The sequence below is a fragment of the Desmodus rotundus genome, chromosome 1 (assembly GCF_022682495.2).
Source record: "Desmodus rotundus isolate HL8 chromosome 1, HLdesRot8A.1, whole genome shotgun sequence".
Classification (NCBI taxonomy): Eukaryota; Metazoa; Chordata; class Mammalia; order Chiroptera; family Phyllostomidae; genus Desmodus; species Desmodus rotundus.
The window spans coordinates 33,007,517-33,028,396 of NC_071387.1; the positions used below are offsets into that span (position 1 = coordinate 33,007,517).

Consider the following 20,880-nt stretch of genomic DNA (forward strand, 5'->3'; position numbering starts at 1 on the left):
TAAGAACAGTTTTCACATTTTAAAAACGTTTGGCAAAATAAAAATAGTATCTTGTGACGTAAAAATTACATGAAATTCTGAATTCAGTGTCTATAACATTGCTATTAGAACAGTTGTGCTCACTCAGTTGTGTATTGTCTGTGGCTGCTTCCACACTGCACTGGCAGCTGTTGCTGCAACAGATTCACAAAGCCTGAAGTACTAACTACCTGGCTCTTTACAGGAAAGTTGGCTGGCTCCTGCTCTAGATCATAAATCCAGGCCAGCCACTCAGCGTAGGATCCTTCAGCAGCTCCCCACGACTCTCAAGCTCACCTGTCTACCTCTCCAGCTTTATCACTTGTCCTTCCAGTGTCTGTCCACACTGAAGATCCCTCCCTTCCTCATATGCACCACAAACCACACCCCCAGGCTTGTCTCGCACCCTGTACCTTCACGTGGCATGCCTCTCGCCTCCAAATACCAGTCTGCCATCTCCAGACTCAGCTCAAATGCTTCCTCCTGTTGCCCTTCCCCAACCACCAGCTAACCCAGTCCTCGTACGCCTCTTCGGCTTTTAATAGGACTAATGACCTATTTGTGCCAGACCAACCATTATATATATATTCAGGTATGTGGCCCCTACTGGATCAGTAACTAAAAAGCAGGCCACAACTGCTCCCCCCTGCTCAGCCCTAGAACAAGGCTGGTGCTAAGGAGACACACAAGCATTCCCCTGAAGAGGACTGCTCAGCATTCTAACCTTTTACTTGGCTGGTATTATGGAGAAAAAAGATGCTTGCATATTTTCCAGATATCAAGTATAATTTTTATAAACATCAACACCTATGATAGATCAGGCACCCCGACGTATGTTATCTCATTTAATCCTCACCACCACCCTGGTGAGGTAGTTTGATGACCTCCATTCCACCAAGTGGCAAGTTGTCCTGTGGCAGAGCTGGAATCTGAAGTTAGGTTTCCTGCCTCCTGCTGATTCCGAGATGCTCAGTGCACAGTTCACCTGCTCAACCGCTGACTGAAAGATGTAACAGATGCGTGTGGGCTTCTTAGCCACTGACCCTGTGCTGAATGGGCCCAGATAAGGTGGCTTTGTAGTTCATCTGTTCCCTCCAGTTGTCTATTCCACTGCCGTACCTGATGCCTTTCAAGGCGGATTGTCTGGGCCAGGACCAAAGACTGGCCCTGCTCTATGAAAATGAAGTGTGGGTTTTGTGAAGTCATTTCTTGAATGTCCTCTTACTCTGGGGCTTGTGGCTCGTTCTGGAGCAGAAGGAAGTTGCTGGAAGTTTGGCCCCCATGCTGGAGGGGTGCCAGTGCTGAGGACCAAACTAATGTAACTGGTGATGCACCTGCCTTAAAGAAGCCTGAAGGATGCTTCCAGTGGGTTGCTGAGATAAGCGCTGGGCTGTCCACATACTTTTTTGACTATTCAAACAGAAGCCCAGCACTCAGACATGAGGAGAGCCTGTATGGCTGCTGCAGGCCTGGGAGAAAGCAACACAGGGACGGTTAAGTTTACCTGAGACTCTTTCTCAACCAGAGAGAGGGTGTTGGGGCTACACTGGTCACACCTAGAGGCCAGAGTGTGAGTCTGGCACGTGGAGCTTGCTCTATGTCCTCTCCCACCATGGTGGATAACTAAAGTGACTGTCATCTGACAGGCTCAGTGATGTGGCATGAGGTGCTCCATGGACTCCCGAAAATGGAATTCTGTAAAGCCACCCAACCCCTCTGCTAGGTCTAGAACTAACGGTTCTAGAGAACCACTAAAGTTCAGTTCAGCTAGACAGGTCTATGAGAGTTTTTGGCAAAATACTCAGGTAAGATAGCTGGGTTCAACACCTAGCTATGTGATTCCAGATATGGTGTACCAATTCACCATTTGGTATTTCAGACTGAGAAGTTTGCTTGTCTTTCCAAAGACTGCGATCAGTCTGGATTAAGAGAGGGAGGAGCATCTGATGCTGCAGGATTTTCAGGAGGAGGATGGATAACTGGGACAACTGAGCCTATGACCAAGTGCCATACAGCCAGTTTCAGGCTAGAATTCTGGTTTGTCCAAACCAAGTCCCATGTTCCCCTATGCCCCCGAGCAACCACAGGGAAAGTGTGAGGAGCCTATGCAAATACATGACTGAGTTATTAGTGACTGTGCAGTCAACACCTGGCCGCACAGAGGCGCTCTGTATAGAGAGGGACTAGAGAACGGGATTTCTGACACACTCATGCTTTGGACCTATCGATATAAAACAGCATGTGAGGCTGTGAGTCCACCAGGAAGCTGGGAACAAGCATGATTTATCTGCTGGCAAACGAGTCTCCACGCCACCTAATCATTCTTTCATCTAAATGCATCTTGAGCTTCTCAGTCCTGGACATCAAAGTAGTCAATTACCGGCTCCTTGGTTATTTTCTGTAAGTTATTGCTCCCAGGATTCCTGAAAAGCAAAGAAAGAATGATCCATCTTTTCTTTCTGTGGTAAACAGATTCAGGTCTTCAGAAAGTTCAGGATCGGCTGACTTATCATTTATGAAGCTTTGATAAGGTAGTGGGGTCTGCATGAGCTGAGAACTGTTGAAATTTGGTAATGGGCACACAGGGGTTCACTACATTAATACCATTTTCTCTACTCTAAAAATTTTCCACAATATAGTTTAATACAAAAATAAAGCAAGCAAAGGGGAAAAAACAGCATGGTATAAACAGGCTAATGACTACACATGGGTATGTCCAGGTGGTACTGGACACTCCACCCGTTTCCCAGACCACTGCCCATGTAGACAGGCAACCTGCGCTGATTGGAGTCCAGGCTGCCTGCTTCCTGGGGATGATCAGGGCCAACACTGGGGAGCTAAATGGCCCTAGAAGCTCCTGCTGGAGCTGTGTCCAATGGGCAACACCGAGCTGCTCTATCTAGTCCCAGGGGAACACCAATTGCTACGACCTTCATGGTGACCTTGTAAACTGCCCTACCCATCCTCCCAGAGGTTTTGTGTAGGAGGAACTGTCAGGCTTTCCGCATGGAGGGCTACAACAGGAGCAGGGGCCCTACAGTTTCAGAGCAACTTTCAGCAATGCTGCTTCATCACAGTAGGGCAGCCAGCTTCCCTCCTGGCAAGGGAGAGGCGGGGGAGGAGGGACGGTGCTCCTTCCCTGCCCCTACCTGAGAAAACACCTGGTAGACGTGCTGCTGCTTGCCAGTGCGGTTTTCTCTTCTCTTTAAATCACGAATACATGTGTTGGTTGGGAAAATGACTCCAATCATATGGAAGTACAGCAAAACATGAAAGTCCTCCTCTTTACTGCCAACTCCCCCCCACCAATCCCACTTTCATCCAGAGTAACTGTTGTGAACCACACGAGGCTCCTAAATCAGCTGGCTGAACCCACTCTCCAGGGTCTCCATCTCCACCACAGAAACTATGTCCAGGGACTGCTCTCCCTCAGGGGAACTGAGTAGGCACAACAAGCATCAAACTGGGACTCCACTGGTATGACAAATGTGTCTGACACCCAGTCAAATCTTTATATTTGAGCACGGTACCCCAAGGCTGGCTGGAGAAGGCCACCAATGGCTGGTGCAGCCCAATAGTTCAGTCCTGCCCTCTGGAAAGCGGCTGAAGAATCCTTACTTGTCTGACTGTTGTCTGTGATGAGGAATAGGTGGTGGAGGCCGTGACTGCATTTCCTTTTCAAGTACCCCTGTCAGTGTGGTAGGAGGACAAATGGACTTCCCCCTGATAAAAGTCAGAACACGAAACACGGAAAAGAGAGAATTGTTTGTGGACACAGGCAGACAGTTGGGAATCTGTCTGACTTCAGCGCTATGATGCTGCTGCGCACTCTCTTGATATGACCTGTCTCTGCTTGGGCATGACCACCTTCATTTACCCCTCGTCCCTTTCACCCACCTCTGCTGGGCCTGTTACTTGCTGCTTCTCACACATATGTTTTCTTTGTTGAGAAGTTCTTTCTGTTTTCTCACGTTCTGACAGTGATCCTAGGTCCTCCCTGCCCCTCCTGTCTCTAAAGTTACTGTCCCAGTTTCCTCTGAAGGCAAACACTGTTTACAGGGGATGCCTTGAGTCACAGTCCAGCATTCTTTCTGTTTCCATCATGCCAGGGAAAAAGGGACAGGCGTGATGGGCAGGCACCCAACCCAGGCCCTCGGGGTCTGTTCCCTCAGCCCCAGGAATGCTGCCTCCCGTGACTGATGTGAATCTGGGCAGACGAGAGGCTGTGCCATCTGGTGTGGACCTTTCGATCATCTCAGAATGGCTGTCCTGGAAGCCGGTTTTCCAACTATTCTTACAGTAGAGGAAGTAGGGAAAGCGAATATTGACAGACTGCTTCCTGGGTCCAGTCTGCCCCACCACGCAGTCCCTCCTATGATGGCAAGATCAACCCACCTGACTGCAGTGACCACGACGTTGCGCTTCGGTTCACTGTCGTAGCTCACGCTCTCCAGGCCGTACACTTGGGCCAGGTCGTGGATGATCCGGCGGTGGTCTCTGTTCATGGGAGGGAAGAAGTGGCTCTTCTTACTATTCTTTCCCTGTATTAAGAGAAAAGAGAGTGATTGATAAAGTCCCCCTTAAAAGAGCATATGCTTACAAAGGTCCTTCCCCCAGCCAGAACAGCCTGGGTCAGTAAGAGGTAACTGAGTGGTAGAGGCCTACAGTGAACAGCGCTTCACTGACTGCCAAGCAAGCTGAGCGGTTTGGGAGGGCGAGGGCTGATGGACTTCACCTGCTTGTGAGTCACACAGAAGCAGCCGGCCAGGGTCAGGGACAAAGGGTAAATGAACTGACACGGACAGTGAGTGGTTCCTCCTGAGGGGGCTGTAAGTGGGGGGTGAGTGAGAGTCCTAAGAAATGACTAAATTTAAGACTTATAAAACAAGAAAATCTCACTTCCTATAAAAGCAGGTTCTTCACTAATGAATGTGCAGATACAAAGGCAGAAAAATACATTTGCTCAGGTTTCCTAATTAGGAGAAAAACAATGATTCTGTTTGCTCCTTTGTGTTAGTGTCCTGCTGGGAAATGGGAACAAAGGGAGGAAGGGAAGGGGGCAAGACAGACGGTGGGAAGGAAACCCTTCATTAGGTATGAAGATGAAGCAGCATCTCGTCCTCACTCAGAGTCCCGGCTGAATGAAGAGGGAGCCATTGTACGGCTGGCTGCTTCTGACTAAAAGGCTTTTTTGCTTAAAGCTACTCCTCAACAGCCCCGGCTGCCTCCAGGGCAGAGGCCCCACTCTCTTGTTGAGAACGTTGAGGGAGTCTCTGCCATTGCTCTTCAGGGCTAGTCACTGACCTTTTCAACTTTACCCAAAGGCAGTGTGCCCTGTTATACAACAGCCCTTCAGAGATCTGAGGTCCCAGCATGGCTCCTAATTATTTCACACATTCATTCCGCTGTCACTATTGAAACCCCTCATCTGAGTTTCCTCACTCATTCTCAGGCACTGAGCTAGGACTTTTATCTACATGTAATTTGACTACAGATATCTTCCCTAAACCAGGACAGGGCTTCTGTGGATATTATTAAGGCTGGGCTTTGGGGAAATATAAGGATCCTCAAAAAGAACTTTTTCCTACAACTACGCGATACCAATGGTGTTCTGGGAAGTGATTTTTTATTAAGCTGGCCTTAGAGACATGTCCAATTGGATGTTTTGACTTCAACCTTGTTCACGGCTTCCACAAGGGCTTCCATCTCCTTCTCAACGTCACTGACAAACTTTAAGTCCTTCCTGAAATGAGAAATTGCTACAGTTAACTTCATGTGTTCCTGCTCTTTGAAAATCCCTCCTGCCCACCCTCCCTGCCTGTGAAATGCTGACAGCGGACGACAATGTGGGCAGAAAAACTGCAGAGGTCAGGAACTGACAGATAACAGAATACTGATCATCACTGAACAAAGAAAGAGAAAACAAATACAAGAAAGGACAAGATGGAAGGAGCAATAGCCATTGGAGGGCCAGGAGACAGGTGGACAATAAGGGCTGTTAATGCCCGAGTGAGGACCCATGTGACTGAGACCTGGGAGGACAGAGGTAGGATTTGGCCAGGGAATTTAGGCTAGTCCAGCCTTAGGGAGGCCCGAACTCCTATCGTAGGGGCCCTTTCCCTCCTCCCCCAACCTCAGTTCTTCATAGGAATAGTTCTGAGAAACTGAGAGAAGGATTTTTTATTAAACATCATGTAATCTCCTATAATAGATATATACACTTCAACTGGGTCAATCATAGGGTACATATTAGTTATATTTTAAAAGACTAAACATGCTTATAAGCTACAATTAAGAAAGTAGGTAATAAGTTACATACCTGGCATCTTCTTTCAAACTGTCACTGAACTTTGATGCTGAAGAACGTACATTGAAAGGATCAGAATCATCGCTGATATGAAAGGCCTCTGCTAACCGCCTGAAAAAGAGAGGTATGTAAATAAAAGGAAAAGGGGGGGAGGGAAACTATCTTATAATAAGAGGGCTCACCATGTCCTAAGTTCTCCTTTTTTTTTAAATCTTCACTCAAGGTTATGTTTATTGATTAGAGAGAGGGAGAGAAACATCGATTGGTTGCTTCCCATATGCACCCCAACTGGGGCCTGAAACTACAACCGAGGTATGTGCCCTGACCAGGAATTGAACCCATAACCTTTTGGTGTATGGGACAATACTCCAACCAACTGAACCACCCAGCCAGGGCATGTCCTAAGTTATTTATACTTAATGATCTCATTTCAGTAAACCTGATTCAGTACTCTGATCATTAAGGAAAGAATAACAACTTGGGACAAGATATGGTATTGTCTTTATAGAAGGAAATAAAGAAGACAGGTCTATATGAGTCCGAGCAGGCCACAGGCTGACACTGGAGACTTGGATTTTTTGGTGTAGAGCAGGCTGCGGGGTTGAGAGACTGGAAATGGTCAATGAGGAATGACATTCTCTGAGGTTTCACCTAAGCATCAGTTACATAAAGTAGACCTATAAATATTAAAATTAATATTATGCCTTGGCTGGGTGGCTCAGTTGGTTGGAGTGTTGTCCCGTATACCAAAAGGGTTGTGGGTTCGATTTTCGGTCAGGGTATATACCTAGGTTTCGAGTCTGATCCCCAGTTGGGGGGCATGTGGGAGGCAACAGATCAATGTTTTTCTCTCACGTCAATGACCCTCTCTCTCAAATCAATAAACATATCCTCAAGTAAGAATTAAAAATATAAATAAAAATTACATCACATTACAGAAAATCTGGAAAATAAAGAATTTCATTAACAACATTATAGGACATTTCCTTTCAGATTTTTCCCCCTATAAATACATTGTAATCAGTGTATATAAAACTTTGCATCTTCTCCTCCCCTGTCATTATATGATTAGCATTTCTCATATTACTATTTGATTTTCACACACATGCATAATCCTCTAATTATGTATATACCACAATTTACTTAAACATTCCTCATTTAGGTTTCTTTAACAGTTCTCCAGTTTCTCACTATTGTTAAGTGACACAATTAATACCTTTGAGCAAAAAGCGTTTAAGATGACTTCTCTGGAAAATGCCTCCAGGTGTAGGGTTCCCTGGTTAAGTGGCAGGGCCCTCAGACCCTTGGTGGCCACAGTCTAAATGGCCGCCGCCATCTGTGTTTTGACCGGCAGTGTATGAGTTTTACGGCACTGCACCAACGCCCAGTTAATGTCTTAACTTTCTTTTTTAAAGACAGATAAAACTCGGCTTAGCACTTAGTACAATTTTCACTTACACTGAGACAGGGGTCTTCTGCAAGTTTAATGCATATAACAATCTGGTTTACTATTATTAGACTTTCCAATTTTTCAAGAAAAGCTTAATTTTCAAATTTTCAAGAGAATTCCTAGGGGGAGATCTTTTTGATTAGTTAGCCACTAATTCAAATTTAAACACCAATAAAACACATCTGTGGGAAAATCTGGCCTGCCAGTTTTTTATCTGCAATGAAGTATATATTTGCAACTGCGGATGGCACTTTTTCTTTTAAATTTGCATTTCTTTCTTTCCTCTCAGGCCAGTGGACATTTAAGAAAGAGTATGTAGTGAGAGTCATTGTCACTGCTCCAAGACTGAGGATAAATTCAAAAGGCTTTCAGAAAGAGAGCCAGTTTTAATCAGTAAGTGACAGGTGCCGAGAGCACCTACTGTGTGCTAGGCTTGTGCCAAGAGCTTCTGCTTCATCCTTAGTTTTAATATTTTAATTCTCACAACTCTGGGAGGTAGGTACTATTATTGTCACCATTTCTATAGTTTTTTGGGTTTTTTTGTAAATCTTGAGGAGAGAGGCGGGGAGAGAGAGGAAGGACGGGAAGGAAGGAGGGAGGGAAAGGGAAGCACTGACTTGTTCCACTTGTTTATCCATTTATTGGTTGCTTTTCTTGTATGTGCCCTGACTGGGATTGAACCTGCAACCTTGGCATATTGGGACCATGCTCTAAACAACTGAGCTGCTCGGCCAGGCCTCACAATTTTTAAAGAAAATCAAAGCATAGAGAGGATATGTGACTTGCCTAAGCTCACACTGCTACGTGATTTGTGAATTGAGACTTCAAATCCAGGCAATCTGACTCTAGAGCTCTGAGGCTCTACCTACTATACAATACTGTCTCTCAAACTACGTAAAGGTCACTTCCATGTTTTTGGAGGCCTTCTGTGTTTTCACTATAGCATTTCTGAATACTCAGGACTCTTAGTTCACATTTTGCAGCTGAGAACACTGTGACTGATGGTTCTTAAAGGGCAAGAGTTTTGAACAGTAGTTATTACAAAGTTACCACAGGGGCCAAACCAAGGGAGATTTGGGCAATGCTATGAACCATCACATTACCTTCTACACACATAGCCACTTAAAGAGATACTGTTAACAACTGTTTAAAGTTCAACTTCAACGTAAAATAGGACTATACTCTGCTGCATTTGTCTGTTTAACTTTTCATCTTGAAAAATTTTCAAAGACAAGTTACAAGAATATTATAATAAGCTCCTATATACCCGTTACCTAAATGCTCCAATTATTAACATTTTTATAGGGCTATACTTTTTGATCAATCTTTGTTGGAACCAGAAAGGCTTCTAGTTATTGAATAAATGCTGCTTAATCTGATAAGAAGTAACCAGCAAACATATTTACTGGTAAAATATTTAAAGCTTTCCCTATGAGACTGGGGATAAGTTGGGAATATCTATTATCACCACTTTCCGTTCAACATTTTACTGGAGGCCCTAGCCAGTGCAATAAGGCAAGAAAAAAAAAGTTAAAAATTGGGAAGAAATAGAAGTATAATCATTGTAAATAAAACTAGTATTATTAGAAGAGGAATTATTGTATACATGCAAAATCTAAAAGAAGTTATAAACTATTAGAAGTAAGTAAATCTATGGGTCACCTAAACTGCATACCCCTAACCTTGGAGGCTCCCCAAGGCTCCAGCTGTACAACTCTAACCCTCCTCCAGTGACCTGGCAGCCCCTGGGCCCAGTGGACTTGGGCCCTGTCAGTGAGCTGTCCTTCCACAATGCCACAGGCACGATGCCCCCCCATGTCTAAGGCAGGGGAGGCCCCACAACCAGCTCGGGATGTGAGTACCATGCCTGATGCTGAGGTGCATGTGGGAGCCTGGCTGGGAGCTGATTTTCTGTAGTCCCTGGGCCCACACACTTGTACCTCAGTGACTTATAAAGGCAAAACAAAGGCAGAGCTCTGGGGACCCAGCCACCACGGTGGCATGTGCAGAGTCCCCAAGAAGATTGGGCTCACAACTGATGATACCAGCCTTAGTATCTAATGTAAGCTGTCCACCTCACAGGTGATATGTGAGCCAAATCAATGCATAAAGGCTATCCCTCAATCATCATAAACCCCATTCAAAGTTCAAAAAAAGAAAAAAAAAAGAAGTAAATTTAGTAAGGTTGTGAATACAGGGCAACAATATACTTCAAAGTGATCAATAAATTAAATACCATCTGAATCAAAATCCCAGTAGGTTTTTTTGGGGGTAGGTATGGATGAGCTAATTTTAAAATTTAAGTGGAAATGCAAAAGGCCAAGAATAGTCAAGACACTCTTGAAGAACCATGTCTGAAGAGATATACTTAGCAGATATTAAGACTTGTTATAATTGACCCTGGCTGGTGTGGCTCAGTGGATTGAGTGCCGACCTGCAAACCAAAAGGTTGCCAGTTTGACTCCTAGTAAGGGCACATGCCTGAGTTGCAGGCTAGGTGCCCAGCTGGGGGCCTGCAAGAGGCAATGGATAAATGTTTCTATTGCACAGCAATGTTTCCCTTCCTCTCTTTCTCCCTCCCTTCCCCTCTCCCTAAAAAATAAAGACTTGTTATAGTTGCACAGTAATTATGATGGTGGATATTAGCAAAATGAATTAGATGAGCTCAGAAGTAAACCCACACATAGGTGGCACTACAGAGTACTGAAAAAAGGACATCTTGCTAAGTGGTACTGGTCAAATAAATATTTATATGGAAAAACACTGAATCACAAACCGTCCTTATCCTATGCTCAAAAAAAAATCAGTCCAGGTCAACTGTAGATCTAAATGTCAAAATAATTTAGCTTCTAGACAATAATGCAGAATGACATCATGACCTCAGACAGACAAATATTTCTTAAACAGGACATAAAAAGCACTATTCACTAAGGAAAGACTGATAACCTGAATTACCTTAAAATCAGAAACTTCTGTTTATCAACACATCATGAAGAGAGTGGAAAGTTAAAGGCACAAAGTATAAGAAAATACAATATTTAAAGCCAACAAAGGACTCACATCCAAAATATGTAAACAACTCCTACTAATTAACATGAAAAGAACAGACAACACAATTTAAAAATATGCAAAAGACTTGAATAGGCACTTCACAAAAGATGATACCCAAATGGCCTTTAGACACACAAAAAGGTGCTCAACCTCACTGGTCATCAGGTACATCTAAGTTAAAAGTTCACTAACATCTATGAAATGGATTAAAATGAAAAAGGCTGACGATTCCAGGGCTAACAAAAATGCAGAGCAGTGAGAACGAAGGCCCTGCTGGTGAGAGAGTAATTTGGTACAACCACTTTGGACACGGTTTGTGGAACTGACTAAAGCTGAACATATGCATATCCTATTAATAAGCAATTCCACTCCTAAGTTTATATCCAATGGAAATGAATACATATTAGAGCAAAGCAAGTATAAGAATGTTCTTACAGAGCATTATTTGTAATAGCCCAGATTAATTAATGTCTATTAATCACAGGAAAGAGAAGCAGATTACGATACAATACACTGAATACACGGGAATGGGAATGAACAAAGTGCTGCTACACGCCACAACAGGAATGAACGTCACAAAGGTAAGGGAAGGGGCCAGGCAAAACTAACACAAACTGTATGATTTCATCACCTATCGAAAGTTCAAAAAACAGGCAACACTAATCTAAAGGGTGAGAAGTCAGGATAGAGGTTATACCTTTGTGGAGTACTAAAGAGGGTTCTGGTAATTTTCCATTTCTTGGCCTGGTGCTGCTTATAACAACACTGTATTTACTTTCTGATGACTCACTGATCGGTTTACTTCTGATGTGTTTGTATGTCACACTTCAACATAAAAGTTCATTAAAAAATGTTAAGCCTCTTATCTCCAGTGGAATCAGGAAGTCTTAGTCATGAATAAGTATGCCATGGCATGTGATGTTTACGCCATGCCCAAACCACATAAGCTCATGTTTCAGAAATACGTTGAATCATGTTAAGTGGTTTATCCTTAGACACTTCAATTCTTGATGATCAAATTTCTCTTGCTCTCCAATAGCAGCAAAGGACTCAGAGCAGATGCTGAGTGACCGCTTAAAGGGTGGCTCCCTTCCACTAGTTTCACAGACCTCAAGGACAGTTAGATAAACAGCAGCTGACACTACTTACTTTTTCCTTTCCAAGGCTGAACACTCCTCATCACACTCCAGCCTTGAGAAGCAAATGAAAATAAAGTCAGGTTACGGGTTTCACAGTTTCTACCCAGCAAGAAGTAGAAGTTCTTACAGTCGACCTGGAAACAAAGCAGCCTCAGGATGGCTGGATGAGGTCCCTCCCAAGGTGGGCAGGCCTCTGGGCTGTCAAAGTCTAGGAATCCTCAGAAGGGCCTCAGAGTGTCCCCTGCCTGCTCAGCCCCCAAAGTTCTTGCAGTGTCCCTCTAGCAGCCCCTCTTCCCCACACTGACATAGCTACCACTCTGGTTCTTTGTTTTTTCCAGTGGCTCGGGCTGGACACATCTACGCCTCTGCTTCCTCTGGCTACTGGCTGGAGTGAGGCCCGGAAAAGTCTCCTCTAGTTTCAGCTATACCCTGAGTAAGATTCACTGGATTGGATTGGGTGTGACTCAGTATCAAATATCTGTTAAACACCTACTGTGTGTACAAGGTTTTACAGCGGGAGAGTGAAATAAATTAATTGTTCCTGCCCTTTGGAAATTAAGTCTAATAGGAGAAAGAAGGCATAATCACACATTTAAAAAGTTACCTGGCTTGGTGAATTTCCTTCTTAGTAATTAACTTGCTGATCTCCACTGAATCTCCAAGATGCATGTCTGTTATTTTAGAGGCCATGGAAATAGCAGCTCTTCTAAAATATTAAAAAAAAAAAAAAAGGAAGAAAAGGCATTGCAGTTTCATAAAAACCTCTTCATACTAGGCACACAGAAGACTCCTCTCAAAGCATATCTGCCATTCAACAATTTCTGTGGCTTTGAAAGCCCATCTATTACTCTTTACACGCTTACGTCACATCTCCTCATTTAGATTCTAGGCAGCCAGCTCCACAGGAAAAGATGAGGTAATCCACTCCTCAGTATCCCCCTGAACATCCAGGCCAATGCCTGGCACTCTGGGGTATTCAAACACAGATACTCTGATGTCTGCATGCTCCTGAAGTTGTATCTCCATGGCACATCTCACATCCAATCAGATATACACAACCATCCATCCCTAACACCTCCACCTCTGTACTCAGATTCCTCTGCGAACACGCAGGTCCCAAAATTTCAGGAGACTGCAAAGACAGTCAGAAACCCCACCCCAGAGGAGGAGCACAGGACTTGGTCCTAGCTGTGCCACCACCACAAGTGGTAGGGCATCAAAGCAATTCATGCAACTTCACCTTTCCATGTGATCTCATGGCATAATAAGACCAAAAGGGAAAGAGAGAGGAAGGAGCAGGAAAAGTAAAGAGGTTACTTTACAAATTAAAGTTCACAAAGGAAAGGTACATAAAGCAGTATCATTGCTTTTAACCATTACATTTAAAAACTAAATTCAGGAAAATTTATTTTAGCCCTGGCTGGTGTGGCTCAGTGGACTGAGCACCTGCCTGTGAACCAAAGGGTCACTGGGTTGATTCCCAGTCAGGGCACATGCCTGGGTCATGGGCCAGGCCCCCAGTTGGGGGCGTGTGGGAGAGTATCTCTCACACATCGACGTTTCTCTCACTCTCTTTCTCCCTCCCTTCCCCTCTATTAGTAAATAAATAAAATCTTAAAAAAAAAAAAAAAGAAAGAAAATTTATTTTAAAAACTTTCCACCCTGGCTGGTATGGCTCAGTGGATTGAGTGCCAGCCTGCGAACCAAAGGGTCATCAGTTCGAAACCCAGTCAGGGCACATGCCTGGGTTTCGGGCCAGGTCCCCAGTAGGTGGCGCACAAGAGGCAACCACACATTGATGTTTCCATGCTCCTTTCTCCTTCCCTCCCCCTCTCTCTAAAAATAAATAAATAAAAATATTCAAAAACTTTCCAACTTTTACAAAAGTTTCAAGAATCCTACAATAAACACATGTATACCCTTTACCTAGATCCACCAATTGTTAACATTTAGGTAACACTAACCTTTGATAGGTACTGGATGCTTCAGAGCAAATCATGATTTCTTTTCTTCGCCCACATTCACATTGCAGCTCAATCTGAAATAAGATTGACATGGAGTGACTTTCAGCACATGGAAACCATGTGAATAGGCAGCTTTCATTTTAAAAGCATCTCTCAAATCAAACTTGGTAGAGAATAGAGAGACAGTGAGTGGCTGCCCTCCAGGATGAAGTTAACCACACACGCAAACTGACTATGAAGTAACTGACATGCCCCTTTCTGGGAACTACTCCAGTCCTTAATCCCACCTGTGATGACAGGCCTGGAACGGAGTTTTTACCACTGAACCAGAGGTGCACATTTGATGCAGGTCTAGCCAAGGCCTAACCAATTCCACCTCATTCCGCTGCTTTCACCTACTCAGGGGGCCTTACTTAAGCCCTCAGGGGGCCATGTCAGTCCCCGTCTCACATACTCTTGTAGCTCCCTCTATAAGGGTATAACTACTCCTTCACGACACCATAGCCATAATCACCTGAGTAATTAATGGGTATCTGTCCCATCTAATTGAAGGGACCATGTGTCTCCTGTAAACTGGTGTGACCCAGCACTGAGCACAACATCTTACACAAAACAGACCCTCATATATTCAAAAGGCCATCCAAGCTGGGCTGACAGAACCTATTCAATTTATTCCATCTTGCTCTTGTCAACTTAACTTGTAGTTCCTTGCAACCAAGGACCTCTGATTAGGATGCATGCCCAGGCATTGTTGCAGGCAGTTCTGAACTCAGCAGCAGCCCCAGAACCACAGTCAACCTCCCACCCGGAAACGGGAATACGCACGTTGGCTTTGCAAGCAGTCACAGGGCAGGGTGAGCTGAGGTGGCATGGTGCCATACATGGGTGGCCACAGTCAGCTCTGGGAGTGGTGCAGGGCTGCTTGCAGGCCTCATCAAGACACTCTCCTTTGTGACAGAGTCTCTGACACTTGTGCATCCCACATGGTAGTGCAGCGCTGCAGGGTAATCCGCAGGAGATATCGACCAGGTGACATGGGATGTTGCTTCGCAACTAGGGGAGACAGAAGTGGTCAGATTCTCATCTCCATGTGGGATTTGGGGCGAGTGTTAAACTTCCTATCTAAACATTTCTAAACTTTCAAAAAGAACATTTTTTAAAAGTTATTTTTATCTGAAAAAAATTAAGCTGATTTTCAAAGTCTGAAAGATTAGTTTGAAAATAAATCAAATCTGAACCGTATTTAATGCTTGCTTGTTATGACCCAAAAAGATCTGTAGTAACAGCCAAGTAGGACTTGGGACATAAACTTCCCAAAGTAGGTAATGAGCACATGGAACCACACAACTAGTGAGTATTTAAAAATGCCATGACCGCCCTGGCTGGAGTGGCTCAGTGGATTGAGTACCAGCCTGAGAACCAAAAGGCTGCTGGTGAGAATCCCAGTCAGGGCATGTGCCTGGGTTGTGGACCAGGCCTCCAGTTGGAGCAGTGCAAGAGGCAACCAATGGATGTTTTTCTCCCTCTCTTTATCCCTCCCTTTCCCTCTCTAAAAATAAATAAAATCTTAATCCTCAGACAATGTTTTCCATCCTTTGCAAACAGCTAGGGCAGAGTTAACAGACAAATCCCCTGGAGTGGGGGCACTGATGGCCCATGGTTTCAAAACTGCTTGCAGGACTGTTTTATGTAATTAAATACTTAACTCTCCTTACATCTCCTAGCTCATGGTCTCCACGGTTTTAGACAGCTATGTTATATAAAAAATTAAGAGTTAATAGGCCTTGTAACTCCAAACTCATTTTTTCTTAGAAATTGCCTCCTTCCAGGAGTCCTCACTTCAGGAAAAAGATGCTGGAATTTTATTTCTGTGGAACCAAAGGTTACTTTTATATAATCACTCAAATTCTTTTAAGAACCCTCAAAATGAGGAATATACTTGGACTCTTGTGATACATAACTTCTACTTTTGAAGAGACCTCCAAAGTCTAGGATGTACATGCTTGTAATGCTTTGAAACCAGCATTTTAGTAGACTGTAGTTCCCAACCATTAAACACCTACTCTACTATCAGAGTGCTGGAGACAATTTTTGCATGTGCTGTGCCCTCTGTTGTCCCCTCTCCACATGAGCTGGCTATATTCTCACTGTCCTCTAGGATGTTACTTCCTCTAGAAATATCTTCCCTGGGAAGAGGCCCCTTGTATCCCCTTCAGTACTTTGTACTTATACTCCACAAAGGCAGGGAACACAACTGTCTTGTTCATTTCTGAATCACCTGAATGTAGTTTTTACCTAGCTAATAGTAGGCACGCAATAAATATTTGATATTGTGTATCAATAAATAGTTGAATGAAGTCTGAATAAGCCATCAACACGAAGATAAGACATGAATGTCTTAAGAGTGGTTACTCTCAGAGGAAATAAGATTTATAAAAGAAGCCCTGGCTGGTGTGGCTCAGTGGATTGAGTGCCAGCCTGTGGACCGAAGGGTCACTGGCTCGATTCCCAGTCAGGGCACATGCCTGGGTTGGAGGCCAAGTCCCTGGTTGGGGGCGTGCGAGAGGCAACCAACTGATGTTTCTCTTGTGCATCGATGTTTCTCTCCCTCTCTTTCTCTCTTCCTTCCCCTGTCTCTCTGAAAATAAATAAGTGAAATCTTAAAAAAGAGTTATAAAAGAAGAATAAATACTAAGGACTATGACTTGACAACTACTCACAGGAAATAAATGAAAAAAAAATATGTCCATCAAGGTAAGAATACTGAAAGTATGTTGTCATAAATGTCAAGAGTTTCAAAAAATGCTGGCCAAGGTGTTATGAAATAAAAAGAGCAGGTTACAAAACAGTATAATCTTCATAGAGTAGGAGAAAGTGTGTATCACACATGACTGGTAATCTACACACGAGAATGTTAAGACTATTTCCTTCCGGGTGCAGAACTCTACCATGAACATGCATTTTTAAAAATAAAACATTTTTAAAGTGTTAAAGGGTCCATAGTCAACAAATATAGTTCCAAATATAGCTTAGAGGCTAAGAACAAGGATGCCTGTCCTTCATGACAGTGGCAACGTGGAGGTGCAAGTGAGGCTGGAGGAAGGTGTCTGGGCCCAGCAGCCTGGACGGGAAGCTGCGTAGGGCGTACAGAGAAGAAACAGCGGCTGCTGGCGGAGAGCCCAGCCCCACTCCTGGGATGCTCTCAGTGTAACATTTTTTCCCAGGCTAGTAACCTCTCTCCTTGCTGGTTAACCTAGAGGTTGTGTCAGAAAACAGCCCATGTTCTCAAGGCCAACTGGCTAAATTTTACTTTTTGTAATCAAAATGCTACTGACTGTACGATTTCATTTGTGTGGCATTCTGGAAAAGGCAGAAAACTAATAGGGCAGATCATTGGTTGTCAGGGCTTAGAGGTGCGGGGAAGAATAACTACAGAGGGACACAAAGGAATGTTTTTCGGGGGGTGAACGAACTGTTCTACATGTTGATTGTGGTGGTGGCTACATGAATGGATGAATGGTACTGTCAAAACTCAGACCTGTACACTAAAAAGGTAAATTTTATTTTATGCAAAGTATACCTTAATTAAAAAAAAAAAGTGACAATAGCAAACCTGTGCTTCTTGGGAGTATTAACTTTGAGAAACAATAAGACTCACAACTTAAAATAATTAAATAAAAATAAATCCCTGGCTGGAATAATGAACACGAGAGAGAAAACTCACCTCATGTCTGCCCATGCACCATTTCTGAGTTAGGAAAGTACAAGGGGGACACTTCTCTTCGCTATGACAAGAATGATATACTGTAGAAAGAGAAAGGTAAAATTAGGAATAATGTTTAAATAAAGCCACATTAACTATTATACATGTCATAGTGGCATATGACAGGGAACTTTTAAACTTAGAGTACTTTAAAAATGGTCATAGGAAAGTAAAAAGTGGCCGGCTTTATGTCAGAGTGTTCAGGGTAAGCGTGAGTGAGAAAAAGAAACCCAATTGAGGCGGACAGACACGCCATGCCCAGAAGCAGAGAGGGCGGCAGCTTTCCTGCCCCATTTCCCACGGCACAGCCCCATGGTCTGGCCGCTCCACTCAGTCATTCTTTTGGCCCTACCTGACACAGCAACTGCTCACTTCTGCTCAGACATCACGGTTACTCATCCATTTAACAAGCTTCTGCTGACTCCTTTCAATTTCCTTGCTGCCAGTATGAGGTAGTTCATCCCAACTTGAGTCTTACAACAAAGCCTTCCTTAGATGACCACACCCTGCCCTGAGCTCTCTCTCGCTCCCGGATGTGATGTCTTGCTTCTTACGCAAATGGCTTGCTGCCATGTTATCCGGCCCATCTTCATGTACCGGTAGGTTGTGTCAGGTATACTTAATTACCATCCTCTTCCTCTCAAGGAGAACATAAGAACCTTAAGATAATGGGCTCTTTTATCACCTTCTCTAAACCTCCCTTTATGTCTGACACCATGCTAGATATACAACAAATACTCAAGAAAAGTTAAATGAATACTGAACAAAAAAGGCTAAAAAAATAAAACTCACAAATGGTTTTAAGTTCATACTATGGACATTAACCAGCAGCATTTGGACATCATCTGTAACATCTGCAAAAGGGTGCAAAGGAGGGAGTGGGTATTGGCTTGGGCATTTAATTTATGCCAATGTGACACCACAGCAGGGGCTTGCACAGTAAGCTGGGAGGGCCATCCTAAGGTCCCCAGGGAAGGAACTTTCACTTCATAAAGAATTTAGTTCATTCTGTTTTACTCTATTAACTTAAAAAATGAGAGCTAGCAGCCTATTTGTCAGTCTGAATCAGATGGCCAAACTTCTGTAAGTATCAAATCTGGTGACTTGAGTAATTTCAGGTTTGCCTCTGGGACTTGGTAAATGAAACGATGGGCTGGATATGGTTCTAGGCAGGGGTGTCCAACCTTTTGGCGTCTCTGCGCCACATTGGAAGAAGAGTTGTTTTGGGCCACACGTTAAATACATTGTGACACATAATCACAAAAAAATCTTATAATGTTTTAAGTAAAGTTATGATTTTGTGTTGGGTGGCATGCGGCCCACAGGTCGCAGGTTGGACACCCTCGTAAAGTCAGTGACTAGACTGAACAGATATGAAAAAACGGGTGATAGTAAGTAGCGCAGGCCTGGTGTCTGCAGCAGACCATTGCAGAAAAACTGGAAACAACTTAAATGTCCAGAAATGTAAGACTGACTGAATAAGTTATGGTCCACCTATGAACCAGAACACTGCACTGCCATTGAAAAATCTATTTATAATAAATATTCATTGATAAGGAGAGAGGCTTAAATTACAGGAAGAAAGAAAAATGCTAGTTAAAATGAGTAAACTCAGTAGAATCCCATTTTTATTTAAGGAATAAAAAAAAGCAAAGGTGTATTTTGCCCATGAAAAAAGGTCCCCCAAAATACAAACTAAGTTAAATCCCAAAAAGACAACAGAAGTGATATTTCAATCCTTTGACTTTATCTTTTATTTTTTATTTCTTTTTATAAAATAAACATATAGGAGTTCTGGCCAAAACGGAGGTGTAGCTAGATACACTTTACCTCCTCACACAATCAAAGGAAGGACACAACCAATTTAAAATAAAAAACAACCAGAACTGACAGAAAATCAAACTGTATGGAAGTCTGACAACCAAGGAGTTAAAGAAGAAACATCCATCCAGACTGGTAGGAGGGGTGGAGACGGGCAGCTGGGGTGGAGAGGACACTCGGCATGGCAGCGGCTGGTGGACTGGACAGCCCCACGTTTGTGTGTGGATAAACTGGGAGGAACAACTGGGGAGCGAGATAGATCACGCAACCCAAGGCTCCAGCAGAGGCAAAATAAAGCTTCAGATCTTCTGGCTGTAAAAACCTGTGGGGGTTGTGGTGGCAGGAGAAAGTGCAAGTATCTTGAAAGCAGGGCACAAGCCAGGCAAGTGGCATTGTTCCCTCTTTGACCCCTCCCCCACTGACAGAGCCACAATGCGGCGAAGTGGGTTGCCCTGCCCTGGCGCATACCTAAGGCTCCGCTTCTTCCAACATAACAGGTGTGCTGAGACACAGAAATATGGCCCGAACGAAAGAACAGATCAAAACTCAAAAAAAAAGAACTAAGCAACAAGGAGATAGCCAATCTATTAGATGCAGAGTTCAAAACACTGGTAATCAGGATGCTCAGAGAAATGATTGAGTATGGACACAAAATAAAGAAATAAGTAAAGGCTATACGAAGTGAAATAAAGAAAAATACACAGGGAACCAACAGTGAAGAGAAGGAAACAGGGACCCAAATCAACGATTTGGAACAAATGGAAGAAATAAACATCCAACTGGAAAAAGAAAGAAGAAACAAAAATTTTTTAAAAATGAGGAAAGGCTTAGGAATCTCTGGGACAACTTTAAATGTTTCGACAACTGAATCATGAGGGTGCCAAACGGAGAACAGGAGCAAGAAATGGAAAACTTATTTGAAAAAGTAATGAAAGAAAACTTCCCCAATCTGGCACAGGAAATAGACATGCAAGTCCAGGAAGCTCAGAGAATCCCAAACAAGTTGGACCCAAAGAGGAACACACCAAGACACATCATAACTAAAATGACAAAGATTAAAGACAAGTAGAGAATCTTAAAAGCAGCTAGAGAAAAGGAGAAATTTACCTACAAAGGAGTTCCCATAAGACTATCAGCTGATTTCTGAAAAGAAACCTTACAGGCAAGAAGAGGCTGGAAAGGAGTATTCAAAGTCATGAAAGGCAAGGACCTACATACAAGATTACTCTATCCAGCAAAGCAATCCTTTAGAATGGCAGGGCAGATAAAGTGCTTCCCAGATAAGGTCAAGTTAAAGGAGTTCATCATTACCAAACCTTTATTATAAGAAATGTTAAAGGGACTTATCTAAGAAAAAGATCAAAACT

At 43.5% G+C, this 20,880-nt stretch overlaps 1 protein-coding gene across 2 annotated transcripts in view; it reads right to left on the reverse strand.

Annotated features, from left to right (window-relative positions):
- Positions 1 to 785: 785 nt before the first annotated feature.
- NFX1 (nuclear transcription factor, X-box binding 1) overlaps positions 786 to 20,880 on the reverse strand; it is a 68,189-nt gene continuing 48,094 nt past the window's right edge. The window contains exons 15-25 of one of the 2 annotated variants that reach the window (XM_053923291.1): positions 17,654 to 17,733; positions 14,755 to 14,982; positions 13,930 to 14,003; positions 12,570 to 12,671; positions 11,976 to 12,017; positions 6,338 to 6,436; positions 5,695 to 5,761; positions 4,414 to 4,559; positions 3,637 to 3,741; positions 2,399 to 2,441; positions 786 to 1,487 (exon numbers count right to left, since the gene is read on the reverse strand). In XM_053923291.1, coding sequence (XP_053779266.1) covers positions 1,452 to 1,487; positions 2,399 to 2,441; positions 3,637 to 3,741; positions 4,414 to 4,559; positions 5,695 to 5,761; positions 6,338 to 6,436; positions 11,976 to 12,017; positions 12,570 to 12,671; positions 13,930 to 14,003; positions 14,755 to 14,982; positions 17,654 to 17,733 — 1,022 coding nt within the window. In that variant the 3' untranslated portion in view covers positions 786 to 1,451. Of the gene's footprint in view, positions 1,488 to 2,398; positions 2,442 to 3,636; positions 3,742 to 4,413; positions 4,560 to 5,657; positions 5,762 to 6,337; positions 6,437 to 11,975; positions 12,018 to 12,569; positions 12,672 to 13,929; positions 14,004 to 14,754; positions 14,983 to 17,653; positions 17,734 to 20,880 lie in introns of those variants that run through there. The other variant, XM_053923299.1, reaches the window with a different exon arrangement.